The 13,090-nt window shown below is 45.3% G+C and overlaps 2 protein-coding genes across 2 annotated transcripts; one reads left to right on the forward strand and one right to left on the reverse strand.

The window, feature by feature from the left end:
• The first annotated feature begins 5,791 nt into the window (after positions 1-5,791).
• Positions 5,792-7,129, forward strand: LOC103629658 (glutathione S-transferase T3). Its single transcript, XM_008650749.2, has 2 exons — positions 5,792-6,298; positions 6,378-7,129. Exons 1-2 carry the CDS (start codon positions 5,849-5,851, stop codon positions 6,639-6,641), a joined length of 714 nt encoding a protein of 237 aa, XP_008648971.1. The 5' UTR covers positions 5,792-5,848; the 3' UTR covers positions 6,642-7,129.
• Positions 7,130-7,253: 124 nt separating this feature from the next.
• On the reverse strand, positions 7,254-9,058 carry LOC103629659 (uncharacterized). The gene is made up of 2 exons (XM_020539839.2): positions 8,506-9,058; positions 7,254-8,427 (listed from the first exon to the last, which is right to left on the reverse strand). Exons 1-2 carry the CDS (start codon positions 8,748-8,750, stop codon positions 7,386-7,388), a joined length of 1,287 nt encoding a protein of 428 aa, XP_020395428.1. The 5' UTR covers positions 8,751-9,058; the 3' UTR covers positions 7,254-7,385.
• Between the last annotated feature and the right edge of the window lie 4,032 nt (positions 9,059-13,090).

Raw genomic sequence — 13,090 nt, forward strand, 5'->3', positions numbered from 1 at the left:
CCTAGAAAGAAAACTCCTAATGCATCAAATGATCATGCTATTTCATTTAAAACTTTTGATGCATCTTATGTTTTAACTAACAAATCCGGCAAGGTAGTTGCCAAAATTGTTGGGGGCAAACACAAGGGCTCCAAGACTTGTGTTTGGGTACCCAAAGTTCTCATTTCTAATGCCAAAGGACCCAAAACCGTTTGGGTACCTAAAACAAAGAACTAAACTTGTTTTGTAGGTTTATGCATCCGGGGGCTCAAGTTGGATACTCGACAGCGGGTGCACAAACCATATGACAGGGGAGAAAAGGATGTTCTCCTCATATAAGAAAAACCAAGATCCCCAACGAGCTATCACATTCGGGGATGGAAATCAAGGTTTGGTCAAAGGACTGGGTAAAATTGCTATATCACCTGACCATACTATTTCCAATGTTTTTCTTGTAGATTCCTTAGATTACAATTTGCTTTCCATATCCCAATTATGTCAAATGGGCTACAACTGTCTATTTACTGATATTGGTGTTACTGTCTTTAGAAGAAGTGATGATTCAGTAGCTTTTAAGGGAGTGTTAGAGGGTCAGCTATACTTGGTAGATTTTGATAGAGCTGAACTCGATACTTGCTTGATTGCTAAGACTAACTTGGGTTGGCTCTGGCACCGCCGACTAGCCCATGTTGGAATGAAGAATCTTCACAAGCTTCTAAAGGGAGAACACATTTTAGGACTAACCAATGTTCATTTTGAGAAAGACAGGATTTGTAGCGCATGCCAAGCCGGGAAGCAAGTTGGCATCCATCATCCACACAAAAACGTCATGACTACCGACAGGCCACTGGAGCTCCTTCACATGGATTTATTCGGCCCGATCGCTTACATAAGCATCGGCGGTAGTAAGTATTGTCTTGTAATTGTGGATGATTTTTCTCGCTTCACTTGGGTGTTCTTTTTGCAGGACAAATCTTATACCCAAGAGACCTTAAAGGGATTCTTGAGACGGGCTCAAAATGAGTTCGGCTTAAGGATCAAGAAAATTAGAAGCGACAATGGGACGGAGTTCAAGAACTCTCAAATTGAAGGTTTCCTTGAGGAGGAGGGCATCAAGCATGAGTTCTCTTCTCCCTACACTCCACAACAAAACGGTGTAGTGGAGAGGAAGAATCGAACTCTATTGGACATGGCAAGAACCATGCTTGATGAGTACAAGACACCGGATCGGTTTTGGGCCGAGGCGGTCAACACCGCCTACTACGCCATCAACCGGTTATATCTTCATCGAATCCTCAAGAAGACATCTTATGAACTCCTAACCGGTAAAAAGCCAAATATTTCATATTTTAGAGTTTTTGGTAGCAAATGCTTTATTCTTATTAAGAGAGGTAGAAAATCTAAATTTGCTCCTAAAACTGTAGAAGGCTTTTTACTAGGATATGACTCAAACACAAGGGCATATAGAGTCTTTAACAAGTCCTCAGGACTTGTTGAAGTTTCTTGTGACGTTATGTTTGATGAGACTAACGGCTCTCAAGTAGAGCAAGTTGATCTTGATGAAATAGGTGAAGAACAGGCTCCATGCATAGCACTAAGGAACATGTCCATTGGGGATGTGTGTCCTAAGGAATCCGAAGAGCCTTCACAAGCACAAGATCAACCATCCTCCTCCAAGCAAGCATCTCCACCAACTCAAATTGAGGATGAGGCTCAAGATGTTGAACAAGAAGATCAAGAAGATGAGCCACCTCAAAATGACAGCAATGATCAAGGGGGAGATACAAATGATGAAGACAAGGAGGATGAACAACCAAGGCCGCCACACCCAAGAGTCCACCAAGCAATACAAAGAGATCACCCCGTCGACACCATTCTCGGCGACATTCATAAGGGGGTAACTACTCGATCTCGTGTTGCACACTTTTGTGAACATTACTCTTTTGTTTCCTCTATTGAGCCACACAGGGTAGAGGAAGCACTTCAAGATTCGGATTGGGTGATGGCGATGCAAGAGGAGCTCAACAATTTCACAAGGAATGAGCTATGGCACTTAGTTCCACGTCCTAATCAAAATGTTGTAGGAACCAAGTGGGTCTTCCGCAACAAGCAAGACGAGCATGGTGTGGTGACTAGGAACAAAGCTCGACTCGTGGCCAAGGGGTATTCACAAGTCGAAGGTTTGGATTTTGGTGAAACCTATGCACCCGTAGCTAGGCTTGAGTCAATTCGCATATTATTGGCCTATGCTACTTACCATGGCTTCAAGCTCTATCAAATGGACGTGAAGAGTGCCTTCCTCAACGGACCAATCAAGGAGGAGGTCTATGTTGAGCAACCTCCCGGCTTTGAAGACAGTGAGTATCCTAACCATGTTTATAGGCTCTCTAAGGCGCTTTATGGGCTAAAGCAAGCCCCAAGAGCATGGTATGAATGCCTTAGAGATTTCCTTATTGCAAATGGCTTCAAAGTCGGCAAAGCCGATCCTACTTTGTTCACCAAAACACTTGATAATGATTTGTTTGTATGCCAAATTTATGTTGATGATATTATATTTGGGTCTACTAACAAATCTACATGTGAGGAATTTAGTAGGATCATGACACAGAAATTCGAGATGTCAATGATGGGGGAGTTGAAGTATTTTCTAGGATTCCAAGTCAAGCAACTCCAAGAACGCACCTTCATTAGCCAAACAAAGTATACTCAAGACATTCTAAGCAAGTTTGGAATGAAGGATGCCAAGCCCATCAAGACACCCATGGGAACAAATGGGCATCTCGACCTCGACACGGGAGGTAAGTCCGTGGATCAAAAGGTATACCGGTCGATGATTGGTTCATTGCTTTATTTATGTGCATCTCGACCGGACATTATGCTTTCCGTATGCATGTGTGCAAGATTCCAAGCCGACCCTAAGGAATCACACCTTACGGCCGTAAAACGAATCTTGAGATATTTGGCTTATACTCCTAAGTTTGGGCTTTGGTACCCTCGGGGATCCACATTTGATTTGATTGGTTATTCGGATGCCGATTGGGCGGGGTGTAAGATTAATAGGAAGAGCACATCGGGGACTTGCCAGTTCTTGGGAAGATCCTTGGTGTCATGGGCTTCAAAGAAGCAAAATTCGGTCGCTCTTTCTACCGCCGAAGCCGAGTATATTGCCGCAGGCCATTGTTGCGCGCAATTACTTTGGATGAGGCAAACCCTGCGGGACTACGGTTACAAATTAACCAAAGTCCCTTTGCTATGTGACAATGAGAGTGCAATCAAAATGGCCGACAATCCCGTTGAGCATAGCCGCACTAAGCACATAGCCATCCGGTATCATTTTCTTCGGGATCACCAACAAAAGGGGGATATCAAGATTTCATACATTAACACTAAAGATCAATTGGCCGATATCTTTACCAAGCCACTTGATGAACAATCTTTTACCAGACTTAGGCATGAGCTTAATATTCTTGATTCTAGGAATTTCTTTTGCTAAACTTGCACACATAGCTCATAAATATACCTTTGATCATGTCTCTTTTATATATGCTATGACTAATGTGTTTTTCAAGTATATTCCAAACCAAGTCATAGGTATATTGAAAGGGAATTGGAGTCTTCGGCGGAGACAAGGCTTCCACTCCACTCTACTACTCATCCTTCGCCGTCGCTCCGCATCACTCTCCAACTTTGGTATAATCTTCACTCATTCATTTTATGACCAAAGGGGGAGAAAGTACTTCATTGGGCTCTAATGATTCCGTTTTTGGCGATTCATGCCAAAGGAGGAGAAAATATGAGCCCAAAGCAAAAGGACCGCACCACGCAAAAGGACCGCACCACCACCTAAGTTTTAAAATTTTGGAGATTTTCAAATTGGTCAATTTCAAAATTGGAATCTTATTATGTTCTAAAGGGGGAGGAAGTAGTATTTCCAAAATGTTAAATCAAAACCCTCTTGAACACTAAGAGGAGGATCTCATTTAGGGGGAGTTTTGTTTAGTCAAAGGAAAAGCATTTGAAACAAAGGAAGAAAATTTCAAAACTTGAAAATGCTTTGCAAATCTTACTCATTTACCTTTGACTATCTTGCAAAATGACTTTGAAAAGAATTTACAAAAGAGTTTGCAAAAACAAAACATGTGGTGCAAATGTGGTCCAATATGTCAAAAACAAAGAAAACAATCCATGCGCATCATGTGAGCATTTATATTGGCGCAATTCCAAGCAACCTTTGCACTTACATTATGTAAACTAGTTCAATTATGCACTTCTATATTTGCTTTGGTTTGTGTTGGCATCAATCACCAAAAAGGGGGAGATTGAAAGGGAATTAGGCTTACACCTAGTTCCTAAATAATTTTGGTGGTTGAATTGTCCAACACAAATATTGGACTAACTAGTTTACTCTAGTGCATAAGTTATACAGGTGCAAAAGGTTCACATTTAGCCAATAAAAAGACCAAATATTGGATTCAACAAAGGGCAAAGAGGCAACCGAAGGCACCTCTGGCTGGAGGCACCGGACTGTCCGGTGTACACCGGACTGTGTCCGGTGCGCCCAGAGGACTCCAACTCAAACTCTTCGCCCTCGGGATTTCTCGGAAGCCGGCGCACTATAATTCACCGGACTGTTTGGTGTGCACCGGACATGTCCGGTGCTCCAAGGAAGCGCGGTCTCCGGAACTCGCCAGCCTCGGGTTCGCGCGGCAGCCGCTCCGCTAAAATTCACCGGACTGTCCGGTGTGCACCGGACTGTCCGGTGTACCAGCGGGGCAACGGCTCTTTTCGGCGCCAACGGCTCCCTGCGATGCATTTAATGCGCGCGCAGCGCGCGCAGACGTCAGACGTGCCCATACCGGTGCACCGGACACTAAACAGTGCATGTCCGGTGTGCACCGGACACCCAGGAGGGCCCAGAAGTCAGAAGCTCCAACGGTCAGAATCCAACGGCATTGATGACGTGGCAGGGGCACCGGACTGTCCGGTGTGCACCGGACTGTCCGGTGCGCCATCGAACAGAAGCCTCCAGCCAACGGTCAAGTTTGGTGGTTGGGGCTATAAATACCCCAACCACCCCACCATTCATGGTATCCAAGTTTTCCAACTTCCAACCACTTACAAGAGCTACGCATTCAATTCTAGACACACCAAAAGAGATCAAATCCTCTCCAATTCCACTCAAGCCTTTAGTGACTAGCGAGAGAGATTTGTCGTGTTCTTTTGAGCTCTTGCGCTTGGATCGCTTTCTTTCTTTCTCACTTGTTCTTATGATCAAAACTCAATTGTAACCAAGGCAAGAGGCACCAATTGTGTGGTGACCCTGGCGGGGAAGTTTTGTTCCCGTTTGATTGAGAAGGAGAAAAGCTCACTCGATCCAAGGAACCGTTTGAGAGAGGGAAGGGTTGAAAGAGACCCGGCCTTTGTGGCCTCCTCAACGGGGAGTAGGTTTGCGAGAACCGAACCTCGGTAAAACAAATCCGCGTGTCACTCTCTTCATTTGCTTGCGATTTGTTTTGCGCCCTCTCTCGCGGACTCGTTTATATTTCTAACGCTAACTCGGCTTGTAGTTGTGATTATTTTTGAGATTTTCAGTTTCGCCCTATTCACCCCCCCCCTCTAGGCGACTTTCAATTAGACCTCTCCATTTGTTGCATTATTTTTTCAGAAGTTTCAGGACTTCTCAAATGTTAATTCAATTGTATAGATATAAAAAATATTTCATGCTGATGTACAAGAACACAAAGATTATTTTTTATATGAAAAGACATTATCCATATGTTCTATGTATACTTGTAGAACTGGTTGTAATTAAGTTTGTTTTCATTTGTATTGTTCCTGACCATTGATCTATTTTTTTAGACTCATTCAAATGGAACGAGATGGATTCTTATCTGACATTCTTCTCAATGGACATGATGGTGGAGTTACTGGTATGCAAGACTTGAACATTCCGAGCACACAAGACATTAATTATGAAGTTGAACAAGCTGATGTGGAAGTGATGCCAAGTCGTGGTACAAAGGGATCGAAGAGGACAAAAAATTTTAATTCCACAGAAGATGAAGTTGTATGCTCAGGTTGGTTGAACATTAGCAAAGATCCCATTCACGGGGCCAATCAATCTCGTCCCACATTTTGGAGTAGAGTTCATGCATTCTTTGAGGAACACATGCAGGAACACATTAAAGATAAAGTTCCGAGGACACAGAGTTCTGTTATGCATAGGTGGCTGACAATTCAGACACAAGTGAACAAGTTTTGTTCTTGCTATGATGCGATTTTGCGCAGGAATCAAAGTGGGTCAACTATCCATGACAAGGTATAAAATATTTATTGAATCTTTTCCTTAAATTTATTTATTTGTAAATGATGTATACATGGACAAATTCTCTAAACAGATTGCAGAAGCAACCAAGATGTTCCAGAGCTTAGACAACGAAAACAAGGCATTTACTCTTATACATTGTTGGAACATTTTGAAGGATGAAGACAAGTGGAAAGCCAAGAGGCTTGAACTTGCCGAGCTGGAAAAACAACCAAACAAGAAAAAACAGAAGTCCACCAAGATGTCTAGGCCAAGGGATGATGAAGCCACCAACAATGAAGAAGTTCCAGAGGATGTTGCTCCACAAACTGAATCAAAAAAAGGCCACAGGGGATAAAGAAGGCAAAAGAAGCTCTCAGGCGAGGAGGTGGCGAAGCTTGCATGGAGGCTCTGGACAATATGTGGGCAAAGAAGGAGGCTTTCGACAAGGAGATCGAAAAAGCAAAAGAGGAGAGGTTCAACATTGCACTAGAACTAGAGAAGAAGCGAGTGTCAGCTGAGGAAAAAAAAGCTGAAGCAAAACTGATTAAAGTGTCAGCTGAGGATAAAAAAGCTGAAGCGGAATTGATTAAAGAGGAAAAAGAGATAATGTCAATCGACATGACTTCCCTCAGCCCGCTGCAGCGCCAGTACTACGAGACAATGCAGGAGAAGATTGTTGCTAGGCGTTTGGCAAATTAATTTAGTTCTAGTCATTTCAGTTGTGGAACTATTAAGCTTCAGTTTATTTGTTTAGTTCACCAGAACGTTTGTTGATTCATGAGAAGCATTATCAAAGTGCAATTTCATGACTGAGATTTATTTGCACTTACATATATATTCTCAATGTATGCAGCAGTATGTTAATTAACTTGTGTGCTGGGTGGATGCTCCTGTGACCTACTGAGCGTATTTAGTTTCCTGCTCCTGTACCTGTTGCTTCGAATTGGCGCTGGCGCATAGCACTACTAAACTTTACTTTATTTTTTTAATTCACCGGAACCGAAATCCTGTGAACCAAAATTACAAGTTGGAAGAGAAAAAACTGTTCATTACACTTGAGAACAAACATATAGGTCGTCCAAACAATTAAATAAAATAACTATGTATACAAATCAGGATGATGGTTCCAAAGGTGTTCGATGAGGTCTTCTTTCAACTGCACATGTATTTCCTTGTCTCTGATCTTTTTGTGTGCTTCAATAAATTGATCAAGTGTACGAGTAGCCTGCCCGTGACCAGGTCGCACATTTTCACCACCGTCCTCGAATCGCTCATCAGGGTCCACGACTCGTTCATCTTCAACAATCATGTTGTGCATGATCACACAAGCCCTCATGATCATTCCTAGTGTCTCTGTGTCCCAAATGCGAGCTGGTCCTCGAACAATGGCGAACCTAGATTGAAGAACCCCAAAAGCTCTCTCGACAGCCTTCCTTGCTGCTTCCTGTGCTTTTGCAAAATATTTGTTCTTGTTCCCAATAGGCTTAGAGATAGTCTTAACTAAAGTAGCCCATGAGGGATATATACCATCTGCAAGATAATAACCCATCGTATAATCATGCTCATTAACAGTAAAGTTCACCTGTGGAGCTGTACCTTCCGCTAAGTTTGCAAACAAAGGAGACCGGTGAAGAACATTTATATCATTATGAGACCCAGGCATTCCAAAGAAAGCATGCCAGATCCAAAGGTCGTCCAAAGCAACAGCCTCCAAAATGATAGTGGGCTTGTCCACATGCCCTTTGTATTGACCTTGTAGTTGAACCGGATAGTTCTTCCACGGCCAATGCATACAATCGATAGACCCTAAATTTCCAGGAAAGCCATTTTGGTCACCTAGTGCCAGTAAGCGTGCTGTGTCCGCCTCATTGGGATATCTCAGGTATTCATCTTCAAAAATATCAACAACTGCAGCAACAAACCTACGTAGGCTCTCAAGTGCAGTACTTTCGGCAATGCGAACGTACTCATCTGTTAAATCAGCTGGAACCCCATAAGTGAGCATACGAAATGCAGCAGTGACTTTCTGGAAGCAACTCAATCCAAGTACATTGGCTGCATTCCTTTTTTGCACAAAGTAATCATCGTGTGCTTCAACAGCATTCATTATGCGTAGGAAAAGGTCTCTCTTCATCCTATATCTAAACCAAAAAAATAATAACCTTCAACACATATAATACATATAGTAAGGAGCTAATCAAAGGTTAATAAACACCAACCTTCGACGAAATAAATGTGGACCGTATGTCGGATTAGCCGCCAAATAATCTTGAAACATCCTTTGATGCCCGTCTTGTCGATCTCGATAAATAACAACATGTCCAGGAACAGAACCACCAGGTTTTCTTTTGTGACCAGAAAAGGTTTGCACAATTCCAGCAGCTGCGATGATGAAATAATCATCGTCATTGCAAGATGAATTGTCGTCCAGTTCCATTTGCAAAAGTGATTTGAAACCAATCATGATGTCGATTCCTAGGAATGAAAATTGTGCAAGATCAGACAATTTATCCCGGCCATCAGCAACAGATTGATGAACGCAGCAATTACAGGAAGCAAAAAAACAGTCTGGCGCCGACAGATTTGCAAAAGTGATTTGAAACCAATTACAGATTGATGCTGGTAGCACCAGCGCCGACTGGTCCTTCTAGGAACGGTGACTGCCGGCGGCAATCGCGTCCAATCGCGGCGGCGGACGTTGGCGCGAGCGCGACGGCTACAGGCGTGGCAAAAACAGTCTGGCGCGAGGATATAGGCAGAGGATCGCAGGAAAGATAGGAGCGTGGGCCTATTTTAGTTTTGCCAAGTCAAATTATAAGAAACTGTTGGAGGTGGATATTTTTTTCTTTTACCATAACATTTCGGGAGTTGCTAAAATCCAAGATTTGCCAAACAAATTATCCCAAACTGTTGGAGTTGCTCTAACTAGCTAATGCATGCAACTAAAATGTTGACTACGTGACTAATGTGATAAGGCTTACTTTTTCAACAGATGACAACTTGAAGTGAGGAGAAATGAGTGTACTTACTGGATTAAAATCATGCATACTGAAATGGGTAGAACCTTCTTTTGGCCCAAGTCTCTCGGTGACGAACCTTAGCTCCGCTCGCTAACACGGCCTTCGTCTACAGAATTTGGATCACAAACTCAACAAGGACGAGGAAGCAGAGGATCGGGAGCAGCGTGCCACTGCCCACGCGGACCAAGTCCTTGATGCCGAAGGGCCCCTTGAGACCTCATAGAAGATGAGCACGACGAGCGGGAGGACCGTCAGCCGCCGCAGCCGCGGCGTCAAGGGATTGACGGCCGACGCGCTGATCATCGGGTCAACGGACGATCGGCCTGCGCCACACGCACGCGCAGACAGGAATTGACAAGTCTACAGCAGATGGTGTTCTTGATTGCCTGGTTGGAAACAACAGAGGATTAATCAATGTCGGACACGCCTGATGCGGAGATCGTGTGGGTTTCCAAAGTGTCAAAGCCCCTCTCGCCTCCGTATCGTGCCGTGTTTCATAATGGCAAAAAATCTCCTTGCAAGGTGGTGGCATTTGAAGTTTAAAAGACCAGAATGTTTCCGTGTGATGGTTTTGAGAGCTCTCCTTCCATCTGGCAGCTGGCTTGGTTGCTAAGCAACCAACCTGTTCTCCCTTTGATAGAAGTCAGAAAGAAGGAGCCAGCCTTTAATTTGCCGACGTGGTAAAGCAGCCTGCCTGCTCATGTTCTTTCGGGTGCAAATCAGATAGTAAAGCTGCGCTGAGTTACCATAAAAAGAAGAAGGAAAAAAAACAGTCCGGCCGATGAGATTCGCTCCACGATCCTCTCCACCACTCGCTCGCCGTCGCCACCGTTCCTGCGCCGACGCGGTGGCGATCTCCATTGTCGACGACGAGGCGGAGTCAGGGAACGATCTCCCGTTGGAGCTGACATGACTTATCGAACTTAGCTCTGGTACCAAGTGATAGAAATGAAAATCAAACAAACTCACAAGCACTGGATGGACTCAAGAGAATTTGTGTCGCTAATTCTTGCGACGTTTCCTGATACAAAGGAATACAAGTAGAGTCCGAGCGTCTCCACGATGTACAGAATTGACGTGTCCATCCCCACGTTCACACACCGCGAGTACCGCGTCCTCACGCATGGGTGCGACTCGCTGCCACTAACCCACTACTGCATGGCATCCACAAAAACCAGAGCTAATGCGACCACTAACTAGCTAATGCATGCAACTAAAATGTTGACTACGTAACTAATGTGATAAGGCTTACTTTTTCAACAGATGACAACTTGAAGTGAGGAGAAATAGGTGTACTTACTGGATTAAAATCATGCATACTGAAACGGGTAGAACCTTCTTTTAGCCTAAGTCTCTCGGCGACGAGCCTTAGCTCCGCTCGCTAACACAGCTTCCATCTACAGAATTTGGATTACAAACTCAACAGGGCGAGGAAGCCGAGGATCGGGAGCAGCGTGCCACTGCCCACGCGGACCAAGTCCTTGATGCCGAAGGGCCCCTTGAGACCTCATAGAAGATGAGCACGACGAGCGGGAGGACCGTCAGCCGCCGCAGCCACGGTGTCAAGGGATTGACGGCCGACGCGCCGATCATCGGGTCAACGGACGATCGGCCTGCGCCACACGCGCGCGCAGACAGGAATTGACAAGTCTACGGTAGATGGTGTTCCGGTAGATGGTGTTCTTGATTGCCTGGTTGGAAACAACAGAGGATTAATCAATATCGGACACGCCTGATGCGGAGATCGTGTGGGTTTCCAAAGTGTCGAAGCCCCTCTCGCCTCCGTATCGTGCCGTGTTTCATAATGGCAAAAAATCTCCTTGCAAGGTGGTGGCATTTGAAGTTTAAAAGACCAGAATGTTTCCGTGTGATGGTTTTGAGAGCTCTCCTTCCATCTGGCAGCTGGCTTGGTTGCTAAGCAACCAACCTGTTCTCCCTTTGATAGAAGTCAGAAAGAAGGAGCCAGCCTTTAATTTGCCGACGTGGTAAAGCAGCCTGCCTGCTCATGTTCTTTCGGGTGCAAATCAGATAGTAAAGCTGCGCTGAGTTACCATAAAAAGAAGAAGGAAAAAAAAAACAGTCCGGCCGATGAGATTCGCTCCACGATCCTCTCCACCACTCGCTCGCCGTCGCCACCGTTCCTGCGCCGACGCGGTGGCGATCTCCATTGTCGACGACGAGGCGGAGTCAGGGAACGATCTCCCGTTGGAGCTGACATGACTTATCGAACTTAGCTCTGGTACCAAGTGATAGAAATGAAAATCAAACAAACTCACAAGCACTGGATGGACTCAAGAGAATTTGTGTCGCTAATTCTTGCGACGTTTCCTGATACAAAGGAATACAAGTAGAGTCCGAGCGTCTCCACGATGTACAGAATTGACGTGTCCATCCCCACGTTCACACACCGCGAGTACCGCGTCCTCACGCATGGGTGCGACTCGCTGCCACTAACCCACTATTGCATGGCGTCCACAGAAGCTCATGCAATCACTCGTGCTGCCACTAACCCACTACTGCATGGCATCCACAAAAACCAGAGCTAATGCGACCACTAACTAGCTAATGCATGCAACTAAAATGTTGACTACGTAACTAATGTGATAAGGCTTACTTTTTCAACAGATGACAACTTGAAGTGAGGAGAAATAGGTGTACTTACTGGATTAAAATCATGCATACTGAAACGGGTAGAACCTTCTTTTAGCCTAAGTCTCTCGGCGACGAGCCTTAGCTCCGCTCGCTAACACAGCTTCCATCTACAGAATTTGGATTACAAACTCAACAGGGCGAGGAAGCCGAGGATCGGGAGCAGCGTGCCACTGCCCACGCGGACCAAGTCCTTGTTGCCGAAGGGCCCCTTGAGACCTCATAGAAGATGAGCACGACGAGCGGGAGGACCGTCAGCCGCCGCAGCCGCGGTGTCAAGGGATTGACGGCCGACGCGCCGATCATCGGGTCAACGGACGATCGGCCTGCGCCACACGCGCGCGCAGACAGGAATTGACAAGTCTACGGTAGATGGTGTTCCGGTAGATGGTGTTCTTGATTGCCTGGTTGGAAACAACAGAGGATTAATCAATATCGGACACGCCTGATGCGGAGATCGTGTGGGTTTCCAAAGTGTCGAAGCCCCTCTCGCCTCCGTATCGTGCCGTGTTTCATAATGGCAAAAAATCTCCTTGCAAGGTGGTGGCATTTGAAGTTTAAAAGACCAGAATGTTTCCGTGTGATGGTTTTGAGAGCTCTCCTTCCATCTGGCAGCTGGCTTGGTTGCTAAGCAACCAACCTGTTCTCCCTTTGATAGAAGTCAGAAAGAAGGAGCCAGCCTTTAATTTGCCGACGTGGTAAAGCAGCCTGCCTGCTCATGTTCTTTCGGGTGCAAATCAGATAGTAAAGCTGCGCTGAGTTACCATAAAAAGAAGAAGGAAAAAAAACAGTCCGGCCGATGAGATTCGCTCCACGATCCTCTCCACCACTCGCTCGCCGTCGCCACCGTTCCTGCGCCGACGCGGTGGCGATCTCCATTGTCGACGACGAGGCGGAGTCAGGGAACGATCTCCCGTTGGAGCTGACATGACTTATCGAACTTAGCTCTGGTACCAAGTGATATAAATGAAAATCAAACAAACTCACAAGCACTGGATGGACTCAAGAGAATTTGTGTCGCTAATTCTTGCGACGTTTCCTGATACAAAGGAATACAAGTAGAGTCCGAGCGTCTCCACGATGTACAGAATTGACGTGTCCATCCCCACGTTCACACACCGCGAGTACCGCGTCC

This window comes from Zea mays, chromosome 6 (genome assembly GCF_902167145.1).
Source record: "Zea mays cultivar B73 chromosome 6, Zm-B73-REFERENCE-NAM-5.0, whole genome shotgun sequence".
Classification (NCBI taxonomy): Eukaryota; Viridiplantae; Streptophyta; class Magnoliopsida; order Poales; family Poaceae; genus Zea; species Zea mays.

Excerpts from the sequence above, each read along its gene's own strand:
- LOC103629658 (XM_008650749.2), top strand. The coding sequence starts at position 5,849 with ATGGAACGAGATGGATTCTTATCTGACATTCTTCTCAATGGACATGAT. Across the intron at positions 6,299-6,377 it reads GGTCAACTATCCATGACAAG|ATTGCAGAAGCAACCAAGAT; the intron begins GTATAAAATATT and ends TTCTCTAAACAG.
- LOC103629659 (XM_020539839.2), bottom strand. The coding sequence starts at position 8,750 with ATGATTGGTTTCAAATCACTTTTGCAAATGGAACTGGACGACAATTCA. Across the intron at positions 8,428-8,505 it reads CCACATTTATTTCGTCGAAG|ATATAGGATGAAGAGAGACC; the intron begins GTTGGTGTTTAT and ends TTTTTGGTTTAG.